General features: G+C 36.0%; 1 protein-coding gene across 2 annotated transcripts in view; it reads left to right on the forward strand.

Annotated features, from left to right (window-relative positions):
* NELL1 (neural EGFL like 1) overlaps nucleotides 1-18,777 on the forward strand; it is a 922,880-nt gene that overhangs the window by 900,740 nt on the left and 3,363 nt on the right. For both annotated transcript variants that reach the window (XM_069091288.1, XM_069091290.1), the window contains 2 exons: nucleotides 3,510-3,703; nucleotides 15,923-16,099. In XM_069091288.1, the coding sequence (XP_068947389.1) occupies nucleotides 3,510-3,703; nucleotides 15,923-16,099 (371 nt within the window). The remainder of the gene's footprint in view (nucleotides 1-3,509; nucleotides 3,704-15,922; nucleotides 16,100-18,777) is intronic.

The following is an 18,777-nucleotide window of genomic DNA, read 5'->3' on the forward strand; positions in this document are numbered from 1 at the left end:
TCTATATGCCAAAGAGACAAGAGAAAAAGGAAAAGGACTTATAAATACGAAAATATTTATAACAGCTTTTTGTGGTGGCATAGAATTGAAATTGGAGGGAATACCTATCAATTAGAGGATGGCTAAATAAACTGTGCTATATGATTGTAACAAAACACTATTGTGAAGAAAGGATGAGTAGGATTTCAAAAAACCTGGGGAAGACTTATATGAACTGATGCAAAATGAAATCAGAACTAGGAGATCACGGTACACAGTAACAGCAATATTGTAATAAAAATGAAGTATATTTTTTACTTTATTTTTCCTGAGGTTTTTTTTTTGCAATGTGATGAATATAGAAATGTTTTTTTTCATAACTTCACATTTATAATTTATACAATATTTCTTGCCCTCTCAACAGGTGAGCAATGGGCTACAAGAAAGAAAAGTATTTGGAACTCAAAATGATAATGAAAGAAAGAATGAATGAATAAATAAATAAATGATTTTTAGAAGATACTAGGAAGCAGCTAGGTGGCACAGTAGAAGCACCAGCTCTGGTATCAGGAGGACCTGAGTTAAGATTTGGTGTTAGACACCAGCTGTGTGATCCTTGGCAAGTCTCTTAACCCCTATTGCCTGAAAGAAAGATACTAGCATGATGGAGATATTACAGTTAACTCTTCTATACTTATTACAATTTAGACATATATTCTTCATTTAGCCCTTTCAAGTTGCTCAAATTTATTTCCTTTTCTACATTTCTTTTGTCTCCTGTGTCTGCATTTCAAAGATCTTTTTCCATTTTGTTTTTCTTAAAGGAACGTTAAAATCCTCCATTTTACTAAAAGTTCATTTTCACCCTGAAGATTTTATTTATTTCTGCATCATAATTATTCATCTTAGGTCTTTCTTTTGCCTTTTGCAATGCTGAATTCATAGTTCTAGAATGAGCTTGTATATTCTGATAATATTTTCTTGGTACCTGACCACTCTCATCCAGGTTACTTGCGATATTTTAAGAAAGAAGCTCTGTATTTTTGCCATGACATTTCTGAGTGTATTAAGTTTAAGTATGGTGATCAGGTCACCTTCTAAATTTTCACACTTGTTCAGAAGTCCAAGCCAAATTTTCATTGTAGTAATTTGTTTCACATCTGTTAGAATCATTTGTAAGATTACAATTAAAAGTAAGAGTATTATAACTCTCACTTTTGAGCAACTGCATGTAATTTTCCTAGCCTCAAGAATAGATCAGTACCATCAGATTGGCAAAAATTAAAAAAAATAATAACTCTTGTAGAGACTAAGAAAATACTGGGCATGTGTACAAAGAACTGGGTGAGCCAGGGATGGGGAACCTGCAGCCTTGAGGCCACATATGGCCCTCTAACTCCTTAAGTATAACCATTTGACTAAATCCAAATTTCACAGAACAAATCTTTTCATTATTTATTTATTTATTATTAAGGACCACATGTGGCCTCAGGGTCCAAGGTTCCTCACCCCTGAAGATGAACCATTCTGGAAAACAATTTAGAACTAATTTTGAACAGTCAGACAACTGTTTATAATATTTGATACAGAAATAACACTATTGGTCACATTTGTTTTTTGCTTTTTTGGAGGGGGAAGGCAGGGCAACTGGGGTTAAGTGACTTGCCCAAGGTCTCACGGCTAGGAAGTGTTACGTGTCTGAGACCAGATTTGAACTCAGGTCCCCCTGACTCCAGGGCCAGTGCTCTATTCAGTGTGTCACCTAGCCGCCCCTATTGGTCATATTTCTTAAGGATGTCAAACAATGTGGAAAAATACACATACAAAATTTATGGCTACTTATATTTTTAAGTATCAAATTTTTGTATCTAATTTTTAGATTATTTAAATATGTAATAGATATTTTAAAAATTTTAAACTTTAGATATTTAAGTATCTAATTTTTAAGGTATCAAAGACCTGGAAGCTAAGTGACTGTCCATGAAGTAGGGAACTGTTGAACAAATCACAGAATATTAATGTAAGAGAATATTAATACACCATAAGAAGTGATGAATATGAAGAATTTAGAGAAACTTGGGAAGGCTTGTGTGAATTGATACAGATCAAAATAAGACAATGAGAAAAACTATTTATATAATGACTATCATACTGTAGAGATGACATTGAAAAACATTAGATATCTCAAGAATACAGAGACTATTTTTTATTTCTGAGGACTAAAATTGAAGTATGTTTCTTTTTGGTAGACTGAAGTTACAGCAGGAAGCATAGCCTGTAAGTTGTGAATAATGCTCAGTTAATGTGTTTTGTTAACTATGCTTATTTTTACAAGAAAAGATAGAAGGAAGGGTAGGGAAATAAGACTCTAACAAAGACATCAATAAAATATGTACATTTAAATGGATGCGTATGCTTAGATTTTAAATTGGCAAGTATATATGAAATTAGTAGTAGCAAATGAAATCGTACATGTAAAATTCTTTTCAAACTTAAGAGTGCTATACAAGGGATAAATAGCATTATTTTAATTACTACTATTATTATTATCATTTCATTCAATCAATGCAGATGTTCCAATAGTTTCTGTCACTGCCAATCCATACCAGCCCAAATTATGTGATTCTTGTCTGTGCCCTCCCACAAATCCTCAATAATTGTATGTCCAATATGCTCAGGGCCTTCCTCTATGTGCTTTAACAATTCATGTGTGGCTTTGTACTATACAAACCATTCATCTCTCATCCTTCACCTTCAATCCATACCTAGCCTTCCTCTTGTTCAGCTAAATATTTCATAGGCCAATAGCTCCTACTCTTTTTTTCTTATGCAAATTATCATTGGTAATATACTGTAGCCTATTTGTTTATACACACCATGTACCTTTCCTTTGCTTTGGAAATCCCTGCAGTTCCAGAAATTATGTCAGACCCATTTACCATACTGATTTAAATTTAATTTGAGGTCTTCAGAAGAAAGAAGCTGGAAAAAAAAAGATTTTGATTATATTTAGGAACAACATCTAAATTCACCTATGGAAAAATTGCAGGCTTATACTGAGATTTTTGTGTTTATCCTCTTAGAGTTTATTTAATAATACATTGCACCTCTGGGCAATTTCCACTTATGGGCAGTTGGTTCACAGGTATAGGAAAAGGCTGCTGGCTATCAGCATGAGAAAGCTTTGATCAAGCCATGAACATATGGAATATGATGTCTTTGCTTTCATCCTAATCCTACAAATCAAGTATATTTTAATGGGCTGAGAGTCACTCTGAGGCTTCACTTCTTCCTGCCCAGTGGAAAATCCATTAACATCTTAACTAAGAGATAAAGCTATACTTGCCATAGAGCTTTACTTTTTGCATTAATCAACCAATATGTGAATTTAAAAGTCAGAGTAAACTCAACACTGAATTGTTCATGAAAAACAAAGAAGCTGTCCCAGGTCTTGATTCTTCTGAAATCCCTGCCAGAGCCTTTTCATGATATTTGAATGTTAAGGTATTACATACTCTCTTTTGTTGCAGACATCGATGAATGTGCCTTAAGGACCCACACCTGTTGGAATGATTCTGCCTGCATTAACCTGGCTGGTGGTTTTGACTGCCTTTGTCCTTCTGGACCATCCTGCTCTGGGGACTGTCCGCATGAAGGTAGCCTAAAGAGAAATGGTCAAGTGTGGACTCTGAAAGAAGACCGGTGTTCAGTGTGCTCTTGCAAGGTGAGAACAAATATGGTACAATTGAATAACCATTATGGCTTGTTTTTCCTCTATTGCTAAATGTCCTTTGCAACTAGGTGGCACAGAGGATAGAATACCAGGCCTAAGGTCAGGACATCCAGACTCACTTACTGATTTTGTGGCCTTGGGCAAGTCACTTAACCCTGTTTGCCTCAGTTTCCTCATCTATAAAATGAACTAGAGAAGAAAATGGCAAACCACTCCAGTATCTGCCAATAAAACCCCAAACAGGGTCACAAAGATTCAGACATGACTGAAAAAAAAATGCCTGAAAAATAAATGCACTATAATCTTGACTCAGGGGCTCTCCCAGAATGATTCTAAAAACCTTGTCTCATTTTAGACTGCACTAAAGTTAATGATGGTGCTCAGCTGCAGACAAACCTGCTCTGAATTTGCTGGCTTCCTAGTGAAAGCTGAAGTGTTTTGTTTAGGAGAGTGACAAGCTCTGGGTGGAGAAAGCAAATGTTCTTCCTGCTGAGTAACTTCAGGTTTAGTTAAGTGTGCTTGCTTGGAAGCAATAACAGACTTCCATTCCATGCTTCCACGGCCTGATGAAAATGACTTTTTGCTTTAAAAATTAACTTTAAAAGCCTAGTTTACCTTAGTAAGAATTAGCATTCTGCAATCTAAAGCCCAGAATTGTGCTATTTGGAAACATATGGACTTCCATTTTGTACAAGTGATTAATATTATTGTTTTAGGGAGCCTGGTAACTGATGTCTTATTTATTATTCTCAGTGCCTGGCTATTTCTTACACTAAACTCTTTGAAACTGAGTTTATTGCTTATGAAAATAAATAGTGTCATCATCTGGTTTTGCTTTATGTTTTGGAAAATGGGCCTATTAAAGTGTTTTATTTCCCAGCATTTATTTCCTTTTTTTCTTAATCTTTCCTATTTATTTCCATTTGGTCTTACATTACTAGAGCTCTGGCTTTGTTATATATGTGTGTGTGTGTGTGTGTATAAAATATGTATATATACATACATACGTGTATATAATATATGCATATATATGTATCTGTGTATGTATGTATATACACACACACTTGGTTCTTCTGCTTTATAGGCATAAAAGCATTTAGCACGAAATGGGAAAAAGCCATTCGCTTCTAAAAAGTGTTGCAAGTCTCCCTTCTAGAATAGACTTCCATTTTCCTCCAAAAGAAAGCATGATAGATAAAGCAATCTAAAGAGACTAAGTTGTCATCAAACTTTCCATATCATCATCATTCAGGCCACACCTAATCCTATCCAGACAGATAAGAATTTCTCCTGTTTTTAAATTTTTATACCATCAGAGATTTAACAGAGTTTCGGGGAGGATGGATCTGGAAATATTTAGCCAGGAGAAGACTCCTAGAGGAGCCATGTTAGCTATCTTCCTATTTTGACGCCAAGGGCAGAACTAAAAACAATTAATGAAAGTAACAAAGAGGCAAATTTAGTCTTAATTTCAGGACAAACTCTGTAACAATTAGAACCCAAAAGTCAAATGGATTTCTTCAGGTGTATTGAATTCCCCATGACTGAAGTCCTTCCATCAAAAGCTAAATTGCTAATTGTCAGATGTGTTGTAGTGAAGATTCATTATAGATATCAGATAATCAACTAAATTCATTTCAACCCTGCAACTCTGTATGTAAAGTTGCTGTATTTCTGTAATGTGGAGGAGTGATTTTGTAAATCCACTCCTAGCCCCATGTGCTATAACTTAAGCCCCTTCCTTCTTGTTATATTATCATTAAAGATGGCATAGATAGAACATTTATGAAGTGCTTACTATATGCCATACAGTGTTAAGTGCTGTGAACACACAAAAAAAGAGGAAAACAAGATGGCCCCTACTTTCAAGAAGCTTTCATAGTAATAGAAAGGGAAGTTCAGAATGGCAGCAAAATAGAAGCTACCTATGTATAACTGGTAGAGAACAGAACAGACCGGAGACTGAGTTAGAAGTAAAGTGTAAAGCTCAATCTCGCCAATCAGTGATCAAGGAAAGGGGACGAGAGTCACAATCTTCTAAAAAATAACGGACTAAACTTTAAAGTCAATCTACTATTCAAAAGGACCACATGGAACACACCTGGCCCAGTAGGGGTATTACAGAGACCTAGAAAAGGTATGAAACAAGAGCCTTGATCTCAAGGGGCATAAAATTGAGATGAGACAAATGTGTAAAATTACAGTAATTAAGCGACATAGTATTATAAATACTTATAAATGAGCACTGGTAAAATCATAGTTAACTAAATGATATAATATTAAGTGGCAAAAAGAGAGGAGTTCCAAGAACATTTGACAGCCATTTCCAAACCATAATGCCTACACTGGCAATCCTCCTCATTCCCTCCCATCATAAGTCAGTCTCTTTTCCCAGGGACTCTAGACCATGATGAGAAGGCTTTTATTTTGTCTTTCCCAGAAGTACTCCCAGGCTATTTCCAAACTCACCCCTCTTTTTACAGCTCCCCTTTATATTCTGTTTGGCTTATTTACATTTGTATCCCAAGTCTGTAGTTCAGTACCCAGAAATGATGAAACACGATTCTGTGTTACTTATTTTGTTCAAGAAGTGAGAGATCAGTGTGAGTAAGAAGCAAGATAGTATTGTAAAGGCTGCTGAGTCAAATGTCCTGGGTTCAAATTCCAGCTCCGCTATTGATTAATGTGACTATAAATTATTCCATCCATCTAGATCAAGGTCTCTCAACCTCAACCTGAAATCGATGGACCCAGGTCATAGACAGGTTTCAGGAAATATACAAACTTGGTTTTAAAAATTAAGTCTTTATTTCATCGTAACTAATTTCCTTTATAATACTATGTATTTTATTAAAAACATTATTCTGAAAAGGAGTTTAAAGACTTCACCAGACTGCCAAAGAGAGTGGTGGAGTGAGGGGAAATCATGACATGAAAAATATAAGAAAACCTGCTATAGATCTAGTTTATTCATATGCAAAAACAATGTTCTAGAAGAGAATATTGCTGAGCTAGCTTCCAAGTAAAAGACACAATTACCCACAAAAAAAAACAAGAAAAATAATGCTGATTCTTTTTATCATCACACTTCTAAAAAGATCCCAGTTAGTAACCTTTTAGCAATATTCATTGCTGAAGCCTGAGACCTCCCCAAGTTGTGCAGATATTTCTAAGTTGTGGAGGTCAAAAATGAAGAGTTTGCCCTAGAAAATATCTGGTTGGTGCTAATAATGTTTTTTTCCTTTCTGGATTTCATTATCATTTGAGACAATGAAAAGAGCAGGGGACTTCTCAATCATTAAAAATTCCCTGAGCTTTATTAATTAACTACATCAATTATCCAAGTAGCCTAAGTTGATAAACTCAGCTATCATTTGTAGAGTGTCCCCACTGTCTTAGGGGAATTACTTTAAGGATGCCTGAGGAGATGAGTATTGCTTAAAATCTTATTTTGTTGATATGCTACCTTCCTCATTAATACAAGAGAAAGGCAGAATTTTAATAAATAACTCCATCCTACAGATGCAGCTTATTATCAGTTTGTAATACGACTTTCAAATGGTGGTGGATGACTTCTTTTAGGCACAGAAGGAATCCTTGTATCCAATTCTTTAGATCATCCAGGAGGAAAGCATTTTTTAAAGTTCCCCACTCTTCATTTTCATACTATGCAATTGGAAATTATGTTTTCAGTTATGGATAAAAATTTCTTTGGGGTCACTTAAGGCATCTAAGCAGGCAATTACAAACCCATCAATTCTTTAATGGCGAAATGGCAAGAGGGGTAACAGATAGAAATGTTTTCTCTGGAATCATGCAAGACTAAGATTCTCTTATTATTCAAAGTTAGGGAAAATAATTTAGCTTGGTAATAGCATGTTATATGAGTTATCACTGGGTTAATGCCAAGTATTTTTTTTTTAGGTATTTTTTTTTATTTTTAAGCAATCGGGGTTAAGTAACTTGCTCAAGGTTACACGGCCAGTTATTTCTGGGTGTGGTGCTGAGTGTCTGAGCCCAGGATTCGATCTCCAGGTCGTCCCAACACTGGAGCCGGTGCTCTTACTCGCTGAGCCACCTGGCCGCCCCTAATGCCAAGTATTAATATATACAAACTGAAAGTTACTTTCACTTCCAGATTTGGGACTTTGATGCTTTCATTTCCTCCATATGTTATGTACCAATGTCATGATTCAGTTGCAAAAGGAGATTCAGGGCACAATTACAGCCAGACATCCACTAGCACTTGAGCCAGAAAGCTAGATTATATGAGGACAACATGTATTTGTTCATTAAGGATGGTTTAGATTGCCTTTAGGACATAGAAGAATGGGGAAAATAAAACATTTATTAAACTCTTGCTATACAACAAGCACTATGAAGTTCTGGATATACAAATAAAAAAGTGAAAAAGTCTCTGTCCTAAATGAGTTTACATATCAATGGACAAAATAAAATTAACTATAAGAGATTAATGGCCTACTGGGCAAATAATTGCTCCAAGAGAGTTGACTGACATGCCTAGTCTGGAAGCTGTGGTAGTACTGAACAGATTAATGCACCTAATGCAAAAGGTGGAAAGTGAAAGGAATGGTATACTTGTGGTGGGAGGGTTGATAATTCAATCAGAGTGGAATCATGTTCTGGGATCAGCTAGGTATAACTGACCAGGTGAATGTGCCCTCAATCACCTCACTCAATCTAGAGAGTTGAACTCTACAGCAAGAGTTCCAAAGCTCAGGGCATTAAATTCCCTAGGTACTGGGGACCTTTGTTCTGGAAGTTGTCAGATTTACAGGAACATAGCCATTTTTAGACTAGATAGGATCTACTGGTCTTTGGAACTAGCATTCTGTAAATGACAGAAACTCCAAGGAAGAATTTAGTTTACCTCCTTGACACCAAGGTCAATGGTTTGGTATAGTCTTGCTTATCAAGAAATCACCCGTGGCTCTTTGATTGACTTATCTGCCAAAACTTTTTAAAAATACACTCTTATTGTTTACCAGTAAGTGAGAAATAGCATAGTGTGGTGGCTAGAGCCTTAAGAGTTAGGCAGGACTCAAGTTCTGCCTCGGACACAGTACAACCATGTCTAAGTCACTTAACCTTTTACTGTCCCAGGAAACTCCAGAAGTCTCCAAGTTGTAGACAAGTTAATCTGCATTAGAAGAGGGAGTTTCCACATTGGGTTGCACCAATGAAATCAAAGATTTAAAAAGAAAAACAGAATCTGGAGGAAAGGTTTATCAGTATATTTCTTGTTCACTATGTGAAGTTCACTTCATACTGAGACAAATGAATTCAGTGAAAGTAGGGTCAGGGAGACTCAATGGTTGACTGAAGGCAAGAAGTCTTTTGCAGAATTGTAGAATTGTAAATATATGAGAGACCTTCTTGTCCAAATCCTTCCTTAACTGGTGTTGCAACCCTGTTTTCCACTGTAGAATCTCTGGTTTCTCATTCCCATTTTAACTTTTCTCTTTATTACTTCTCTCTAGCCTCCTCTGTTTCAGTACAAATCTGTGCCTTTACTTAGGACTTCCAAACCAGATGGCAGTTGTAGCTGATAATTTAAGAAGGGCAATTAAAAATATTCTTCTACTTTGGTAAAGGTTTTAACAAAACTGCTTTAATCAGATGCAAGCAAGGAAGAACAGTTAGGTCTAGAGCAGCTGATCCCAATTTTTTTTTTTGGTTCTTCTTATATTGTTAGTGTAACAAACGATCTCCACTCAAGTCCTCTACATTGATTAAAAACTTTTCAAACTCTTTAGTATAAGATATGATGTCAAGCAGTCTGGAGTTATTGTGTTGATGTATTGTGTTGAAGATTCAGTAAAAAAAAAGGATAATTTATAACCAAATCAATATAATTTCCAAAGGCATAATAAAATATTTTTTTCTTTTCTAGGAAGTTCACATCCTTACTTTTTAAAATTCATAAGCAAGTTGGTTATTGGAAGTCTGATGAATAGTTTACAGCTGAACTTTTCACATGAAACTCTATATAAATATTTAAAAGTTACAGCATAAGGGCATCTCAGGTACATCCTTGGTATAGGAAATAGAGTTGTTATGATTACCTAGTTTTCATGAGCTAGACTAGAGGTCAAGATCTAGAGCAAGGCCAGAAATAAATCGAGATGAGAGGGAAGGTAAGCCGGAGCATGAGTAAGCCCTTGCAGTTTTCAATGGTTTGCTTGCATGCTAAGCCAATATAATGATATTCTCGAGGCTCTTGCACAGTTTTCATGATTAAAAATTTTCTTTACAGTTAACCTATAATTCAGAAGATGATGTAAACACAAATGTTACTTTGACATATAAGAAAATAGGGGGTTGACTTTTTATCTTCACATAATTGATTAAATATGAAATTGCTTTATTTTAGACTAACTCTGGAAGCCAGTAATTTGTTGATTTATTTTTTATCAGGATGATGGGAAGACAGATACTACTCTGGATGGGTCTACAGTTTTGTAATGCAGTTAGCAACAATCCTGTTAGGCCATTATTAATAAACTTTAACACCAATAATTTATGTGGTCACATGGCTTATAGAAGCATGGTCCTTCTCCTGATGGCGATAATTTATTTGCCAGAAGCATTTGTATATTTACTTTCCTCTGATGCTGTGGATACAGCTATGTTAATAGCTCTGATGCTTTTTAGTGTACACAATGTTATTGTAACACTCTACAGTTTTTTTGGTCCTTCACAACTTAGATGATTTTTCCCATGTCTTTGACTGACTACCCAACAGTGGTTCTACACAAAGCTGTGAAGGCCTTCTTTCCATTCTTGTATTATTCATTCATGGACAACAGACCAAGATTCATACTATTTTCTATTTCCAGTCATACTAGGCAAAGGACTTAACCTCTAATTAAGCACAAGCAACTCTATGAGGCTACAAACTGAAGAACAGGTTCTAATCTGCCCTACTATAGAGAATTTTCTCAATGGGAAGCTTCTTATAACAATGATAGCATAGGTCCAGTAGTACCCTTCTGAAAATATAAAATAATAGCTAGTATTTATATAGGAATTTAAGGTTTTCAAAGCACTTTATCTCATTTTATTCTCACAACCACCCTAGGAAATAGGTGCTAATATTATCCCTATTTTAAATATAAAGAAAACTAATGCAAACAAAGGTCAAGTGACTTGCCCAGGGTCACAACACACAACTCACAAGTTGCTGAAGCAGGTTTTAACTCATATCTTACTAACTTCAAGTCCTGATCTCTATCTACTGCAATAATCTTTTGCATCACTTACTGCCTGCAAATCTTCCCTGGTAATCTGAGATAGCCTTCTCATACCCAGCGTGTGGCTTTTCGCGACCCTGGGAGTCTTAGGCAGTTGCCTGAGGATACCGAGGAGTTATAAGCCATTTGCCCCTGATAACATGGTTAGGCAGGATTTTAACCCAGATGTTCTTGACTCTAAAGCTAACCCTCTATCAACAGCACCATGCTGTATTTCCACCAGAGAACAGTCCAACGGGTTTATGATCTTATTTATGTGGCTATTTCCTCAAAGATAAGTCAGCAAATATTTATTAAGAGTCTACCTTATACTAGGCCCTGTGCTTAAATGCCGAGGATACAAAGAATAGCAAAAGCTGTCACTATTAACAGAGAGTTCGTATTCTAATACCTCCTGGTTGACTATTCCATTTCCTCCCAAATGTTCAACAAGAAGCCCAATGTAGTGGCAGGGGAGGAAGGAGGAGTTCTCATTTTTTCTTTACATCTCAAAAGACAACATCAGAACACATGGAATTTCCATCATTTCTTCTTCCCTCTCATCATGTGACATTCCCATTCTCCTTTTTTTCCCCCATAACTTTCTCCGACAGCATCCTGGAATTTTTTATGCTCATTCTTCTCCATGGTTACTTGATTGTCATGTGTTGTAACTTGCTCACCCCAGCTATGCTTATCTCAATTGCCCCCTAAACAATACTTATTTTAGGTGAGAAAATGATGGGCACCTGCAACAGCAAGAAACTTGGAATTTTTTTTCTTTGAATGCTGAACAATTTTCTAAATTATGTATATACCAGTGGGTGGGCAACTCTTCCTACCATGTGAAGATTATCTAACTGGTCAGTCAGTCATGTGAGTGACCATGGATCTCCCTAAAGTATACCCTGGGGTAAATCTAATCAGCACAAAAAGAACTATCTAGATAATGGTACCATCAATAAGGAGCATCCTTTCTATTTGGTTTTTGCACAGGACATCTTTTATGACACTAGTTTCCTTGCATAAATATTTTCCTGGGTTTTATTTCTCTTAATATTTTTGTTGTGTCCAACACTCAGTGACCCCATTTGGGGTTTTCTTGGCAGAGATACTGCAGAGGTTTGCTGTTTCCTTTTCCAGCTCTTTTTTACAAATGAAGAACTTAGACAAACAGGGTTAAGTGACATGCCCAGGGTCACATGGCTAGTACATGTCTGAGGGCAGATCTGGACTCAGGAGGATGAGTCTTCCTGACTCCAGATACAGCATTCTATCCACTGTGCCACCTAACTGCCCCATTAATAAGGATATTGTCCAGCTATTTGAATAAAATTATTTTCATAGCTATGTCTGTAAATGGATTTTTTTGTGATTTAATTTTAACATCTGAATGACAAATCACTTATTAGAGGAGAGCCCTTAAAGCTGTTCTTTTTGTCGAGCTTGTACCACCTACTGAAAAGCACTTATGAACCTTTGCATGAAGCAATTCCTTCATGTATTTGGAATCAAGCAGCCCTTCAAACATCCTTCTCATGAGCAGGACCCGGTACAATTAAATTATTGCCATCATCTGGCAATTTCTAGAAGCATCTGGCAGCTCTCCCTAAGTGAGGTGGTCAAATGATTTTTTTGGTTGAAAATATTATTTTAGATGTCAGATAATTATGTATGCATTGAATCCCCACGTAATCAATAAGACAAGTATAACAATTTAAAATTTATAATTTTCTTAAGCTTTTTAGATTAAAATTTATAATTTTCCTAAGCTTTTTAGAGCTATGACCCCAGTGTCTGTTAGATTTCTGCAAATAGTGGCCAATTTTTAAAAATCATATACATATAACATGTATGTATGTATATGTGTACACACATACATATATAATAACCATGTGTATTTACATATCAGATATGGCCTATATACACATACACATCTGACATATATTGTCTGTATTACCTTAGGTGCATCTCTCTTAATCTCCCTAAGGCTCACCATCCTCATTTGTAAAATGAGTGGGGTAGGCCATATGGTTTCTCAGTTTCTCTTAGCTATAGACTAATTTTCCATGATGTTACAAAAGGAAGTGACAATTTTTTTTCTCAGGGATTCAATGACATTTTCCCAACAGTTGCTGTACTATTGTGCAACCATGGAGTCTAAAAATTAGAATTGGATATCACCTAGAACTGAAAATAACAGGCTTCTGACTCACTTTCTGCTTGGTTAGGCACGAAAAGCAGCCAAGATGAACCTTCCAGTACATGAGAACTCTCCCCAAAATAGTGTAGCCATTTCATAAGTGACTGAAGCTATCAGAAATCTTGAGAAAGCAGCCAGAGTACAACTAAAAAGTCTTGGAGGTTGATCATTCCTAGCATGGATCAGAGTTTGCAAACTGCTGCTCACGTCACCAGGTGATTGTGAGAAGTAGATGTTGGAAACAATGATCACAAAACATTCTACAGATAGTAAAAGTAAGTGCAGAATGATGCTCATGGGACTAGTGCGATCCCTTTGTAAGCTGGTTTTATAAGTGCAGCACTCCATAAGCTTTTCTCTCCTAGGTATATGATGTTTTGGTACGTGATACCAAGATGAACTTGTGGACCCAAGTTTGTCTTGAGATCAGCCAGTGTACATTTAGAGAGACTTATCACTAGAATGTTGGCCACCAAGTAATAATGATTTAGGGCTTTATATACTAATAGAACATCCAATAAAGTATGTATGAGTTGAGAGATGCATTGAAGGCAAGAGCTGGGGAAATAATCATCAGTGTATAATTATGATTAAAAATACCATGAAAAGGATTGTGGTATTTGTAATATAGATTCCATTGTCAGTTCAACTCCCTATGATGTCTGATGATGATATCCAATTTTTTTTTTCTCTTGTTAATGGTGCTAAGAGACAACTGGCCTAAGAATCAGGTTTTACCTTAAGCTGTCAACCCACCAGTGATCCAATTCCCTCAGCACTAGATTCAAATTCTCAACATTCCTTTCACAACCATACAAAGATTATCAGAGGGCTCCATGATGAAACTCTTTTACTCCAAGGTACAGCTGCACTTACAAACACATTTCATAATATCAGGGAGCCAGAGGACAACCAAGAGACAGAGATTTGGAGAATCAGAGTTCCTCTGAAGGTCAGGTCCCGCAAAGTCACATTCTTCCATTTTCCCAGAGCTACCACTATAAAAACAATACGGAGCATGGTTCAGGGTTCCACAGGTGAGGGAGAGGACATAATGCAGCAGAATAATATAGCTAATAAACAATCAATCAAGGAGCGTTCATTGTGCTAGGCAATAGGCATACAAAGTCAAAACACTTTTTCTGAACCCCTGTCCAAGAAGTTTACAATCTACTGGTGAAGACATCATATGTCTATGTGTGTGTACATATATTCAAAATAAGTAAGAGTAATTTAGTAAAGGAGGAAATATTAGTAGCTAGGAATCAGGAAAGGCTTCATGTTGATGGTGGCATTTAAACTGAGTTTTAAAAGAAACAAGCTATTCCAGAAGGCAAAGATAAAGTAAGGAGTACATTCCAGGCATGAAGAGAGCCAGTTCAAATACAGTTAGCCAAGCTGAACCTCAAAGTGTGGGAAGGTCAATAATATCTAACAAAATCAGGAAGGCTCTTTGGGGACAGATTATAAAGTACTTTTCAGTCAGAGAAATTTATATTTGATCCCAAATGCAACTGGGAACCATTGGAGTTTATTGAGGAGGGAGTGACATGGTCAGTCCTTCATTTTAGGAAAATCACTTTGGCAGCTTTGTGGAGAGTAGATTGAACTGAAAAGTAATTTGCAGCAGAGAGAACAATTAAGAAACTATTACTACAGCCCAGATGAGAAGTAATGAAAGCTTCGACTAGAGTTGCGATTCTCTTAGTAGAGTCCAATACAAGAGGGCTTGTGAGAGTAGAAATAACAATATTTGGAACTGACTGGCTATGTATGGTGAGTGAAGGTGTCAAGTTGAGAATGACACTGATGTTGAAAAATAAAAAGAAATATGGTTCTTTTACTGTTTTTATAGCACTTTCCTGTATTGCCACAAGATAAATGAAGTTCTTAACCTACCTCCATATCAATAGTTGCAGTATATATAAGTGTAGTTCAATTTCCTGAAATGTGTACATGCTGAAACACTTGGGGCCTTGGCTATGTCAGCACAATGGCCAGTAATCTACTTTGAGCTTTAGCTGCTGACGAGCTTCACTGTAAAATACAAATGAACTTTCCATTACTGCTATTGTTGTATTGCTGTGGTTTTTCCTGGATATATCATTTCATCAGTAGAAGGACCTTTCTCTGCCAAGGCAGAGTAACACCTTATCAGGGCCTTCAGAGTCTCAGGAAGCTGCCTAAAATCCTGAGAAGCTAATGATATACCAAAATCACCGAATGAATGCAGGTCAGAGGAAGGAATTAAATCTAAGTTTTCCCTACCCCAAAGCCTGTCACTGAGATTTTAACAAATTGAAAAAACAAACATTCCTATAACTTAATTACAATCCAAATATAACAATGTAGTTTGAGGAAAATACTTTTTTTAGATTGTAAATGCTTCAGCTTTCGATAGGGAAGAGCCAACAAAGGAAGAATGATCAGAATAGAGTGGTGATGAAGATGAATAATATTAAGACCAAAAAGTTTCTTTCATAAGGGATCTCTAAGTCACTTAAAAAATCTTTGAGGGGGCAGCCAGGAAGCACAGCAAGTAAGAGCACCGGCCCCAGTGTCGGGATGACCTGGGGATCAAATCCAGGCTCAGATACTCAGCACCACACCCAGAAATAACTGGCTGTGTAACCTTGAGCAAGTTACTTAACCCAAGTTACAATTGCTTTAAAAAAAAAATCTTTGCAAAAATCTACACTGGCTGTTGTCATCCTGGCATTAATGTTGGGAACCCTCCGAATTCTCTTTTAACAGGATGGAAAGATATTCTGCCGACGGACTGCTTGTGACTGTCAGAACCCAAGTGTTGATCTCTTCTGCTGTCCAGAATGTGACACCAGAGTTACTAGTCAGTGTTTAGACCAAAACGGACACAAACTCTATCGCAGTGGAGACAACTGGACGTATAGCTGCCAACAATGCCGCTGCCTGGTATGGAAATTAACAGTTCGTGTTTCTACACAGTAAGAAAGCCTTTGACAGCCAAATGCATAGCTAGGCAAATCCCAGAGCAAGGGAAAGATTTCAATGGTTCAGAAGGCTCAATATAATTCATGGGTAGCAAAATTCACTTTTTCTCTGGGATTTATTGTGAGAGGGTTTCATTTTCTGTAGTGATGTTACAATTCTGATACTAAACCTGGTTAGAACTGATTCTAAAGAAAGTTAAGAGTGGGGAATTCACTCAGGGAAATCAAATGCCTTAAAGGTATCACAAATGACATTCATGAGCTTATCAGAGTCAGCAAAGTCAGAAAAAAGGCTTGTAATTTGGAGAGTTTTATGTCTGAATTGTACAAAGAATATGATATCTAACAATATTCTTGGGGATCAATGAAGGATAGAAAGTCATGGAGAGTATAGTTTTAGCAATTAGTATTACTTTCTGGGTATTAGTTTGGTCACAACTACCTGCCCTTGTCTGAGCACAATGCTTTATAGTTCTTATGGATCTATGGCTTGATAGATGTTGGTTACTCCTTTCAGTTAAACAGCTTGTAGCCCTTACACCACTTGGCAGATCTCAAATGAGATTTCTTTCCAGATTAGCTATAATATTCATTTATCACCATATAACCCATTTGGATGATAAGCCTCCACAAATTTAACTATCTTGATTTTCAGACAACATAACTTGGGAAAAAACACATTATCTTTCTCTGCTTCCCTTTATCAACATGTTCTATACATTCTTGAACGAAATATCCACCATACTTCTGGATAAACATTTAATGATTATGAGGAAAATAAGCATATCATTTCCCTTCCAATAATAAGAAATAAGACTGGAAGTAGAATAAATTTAGTTCTCCTGGCCCATTAAGGGCAGCCATTCAATCTCTGGGAAGGTCTTGGCAGAGTCAGTGGTTTCCACCTACATAACCTTTGAGAAGTCAGGGTCACCTCTTCACATTAATAATACATAAGAAGACTTTGGTATAACCTTAAAATTCTATTAGCTTTGGCATAAAATTTCCTTCATTCAACTCACATAATTCATTTCAGGAATATATAAGATTCTTGAGGTCAGGGGCTGTTTTTCATTTTGATTGCATGTCTTTATCACATAGTACAGCATCTTATCCAGAGTAGGTACTTAAAAGATGCTTATTGGATGATGCTGAATTTGGGAAATTAAATAAATGATACATTTTTTAGGAAATGGATTTTTATAACTTATAGAGATGATATCAGCTATGCTTCACTTATTCTTACATTATGAAATTTCTGAGTAAATAAAGAATAATATTTTAAGATAAACATCCTAAGTCATTTATTTTTCTAGATTGTCACATTTTCTGTGGTCCCCACTTTCCCTGCAATTTTTTTGCTTATTATATATGATAGAAAAGTTTTCCTTGATGCACCAAGAAAGTATTTTATCTTTCATAATAGACTGATGAAAGTGAAGACTAATGAGAATCCCAATCATAACAATTTTTCAGTTTCTACAATGAAAAGAACCAACATCAATCCCTTCCCAACTATGTACTAATTTCCTTTACAGACTAAAAGAACAGTCCGATTTCTTTTCTAAGAAAACACTTTAGAATGCCCTCCTACCCCAGGATTTTATGTTTATGATAATAAATGAGATGCTTATAAGTTACAGATTCTTAAAAATGGTATGTGATTCTTTACAACATCATACTGAAATTGGGCCATGAATGGCTTCAGTTATGAACACATAATTAAAATGAGATCATGTTTACGAAAGTGTTCTGAAACATGGAAAACATCATGCACATGAGAAGAATTTTTATTATTGTCTTGTCCTAGGGAAGGGTACTATCTCTGATGAGTTTTTAAAAATTGAAAACTTTTTCTTTTTATCACTTTCATTTCTGTGAAAGTTTAACATATTTAAAACTTAAAACTTTACTATGACTTTTGGAATGAATCCTTCCCCACCCATAGCACCATAACCTTTGGCAAAGAAAAGGAAAAAAAAGAAAGAAAAAGGGAAGGAAACACTTCAGCAAAAGTAATACAAATGCCAATCAAGTTTGAAAGTATATGCAATATCTTGCACCAATTTCTCTCTGTCTCTAAGAAGTAGGGAGTTATGGTTTCTTAATTTTTTTTTTCAGAACCAAGCTTGGTCATTTTAATTATGCAATTTTATTCACTGTTGTTGTTCTTTCCATTTACATTGTTGTACTTAATTTGTACATTTTTATTGTTTCTCCTTATTTAGCCCTGTATCAGTTGTTGTGAAACTTCCCATGTTTCCCTATATTCATCATTTCTTAAAGACAGCAGTATTTCATTTTATTCACCACAGTATATGCGGCCATCTCCCCAAATGCTTGGCATGCACTTTGTTTCTAGTTCTTTGCTGCTACTAAAAATGTTACTGTAAATATATTAATGGACCTTATCTTTGATTTTTTGGGGGCACATGCCTGAAGCAGGATTTCTGAGTCAAGCAGTATTCACGTTTTAAGCCACTTTCTAAGGACAATTCCAAATTACTTTCTAGAATTGCTGGATGACCGCATGTAATAGTAATGGAATTTAAAAGATCCCCCTGTATTGGCTTGGTTTTTGGTTTGATTGTGTTAAAACCCAGAGCTTGTTAATCCCACTTGTGGGATGGACTTGGTGAC

Source organism: Petaurus breviceps, unplaced genomic scaffold (assembly GCF_028583685.1).
Source record: "Petaurus breviceps papuanus isolate PSGF00001 unplaced genomic scaffold, PetGlider_PUasm1.0 188, whole genome shotgun sequence".
Classification (NCBI taxonomy): Eukaryota; Metazoa; Chordata; class Mammalia; order Diprotodontia; family Petauridae; genus Petaurus; species Petaurus breviceps.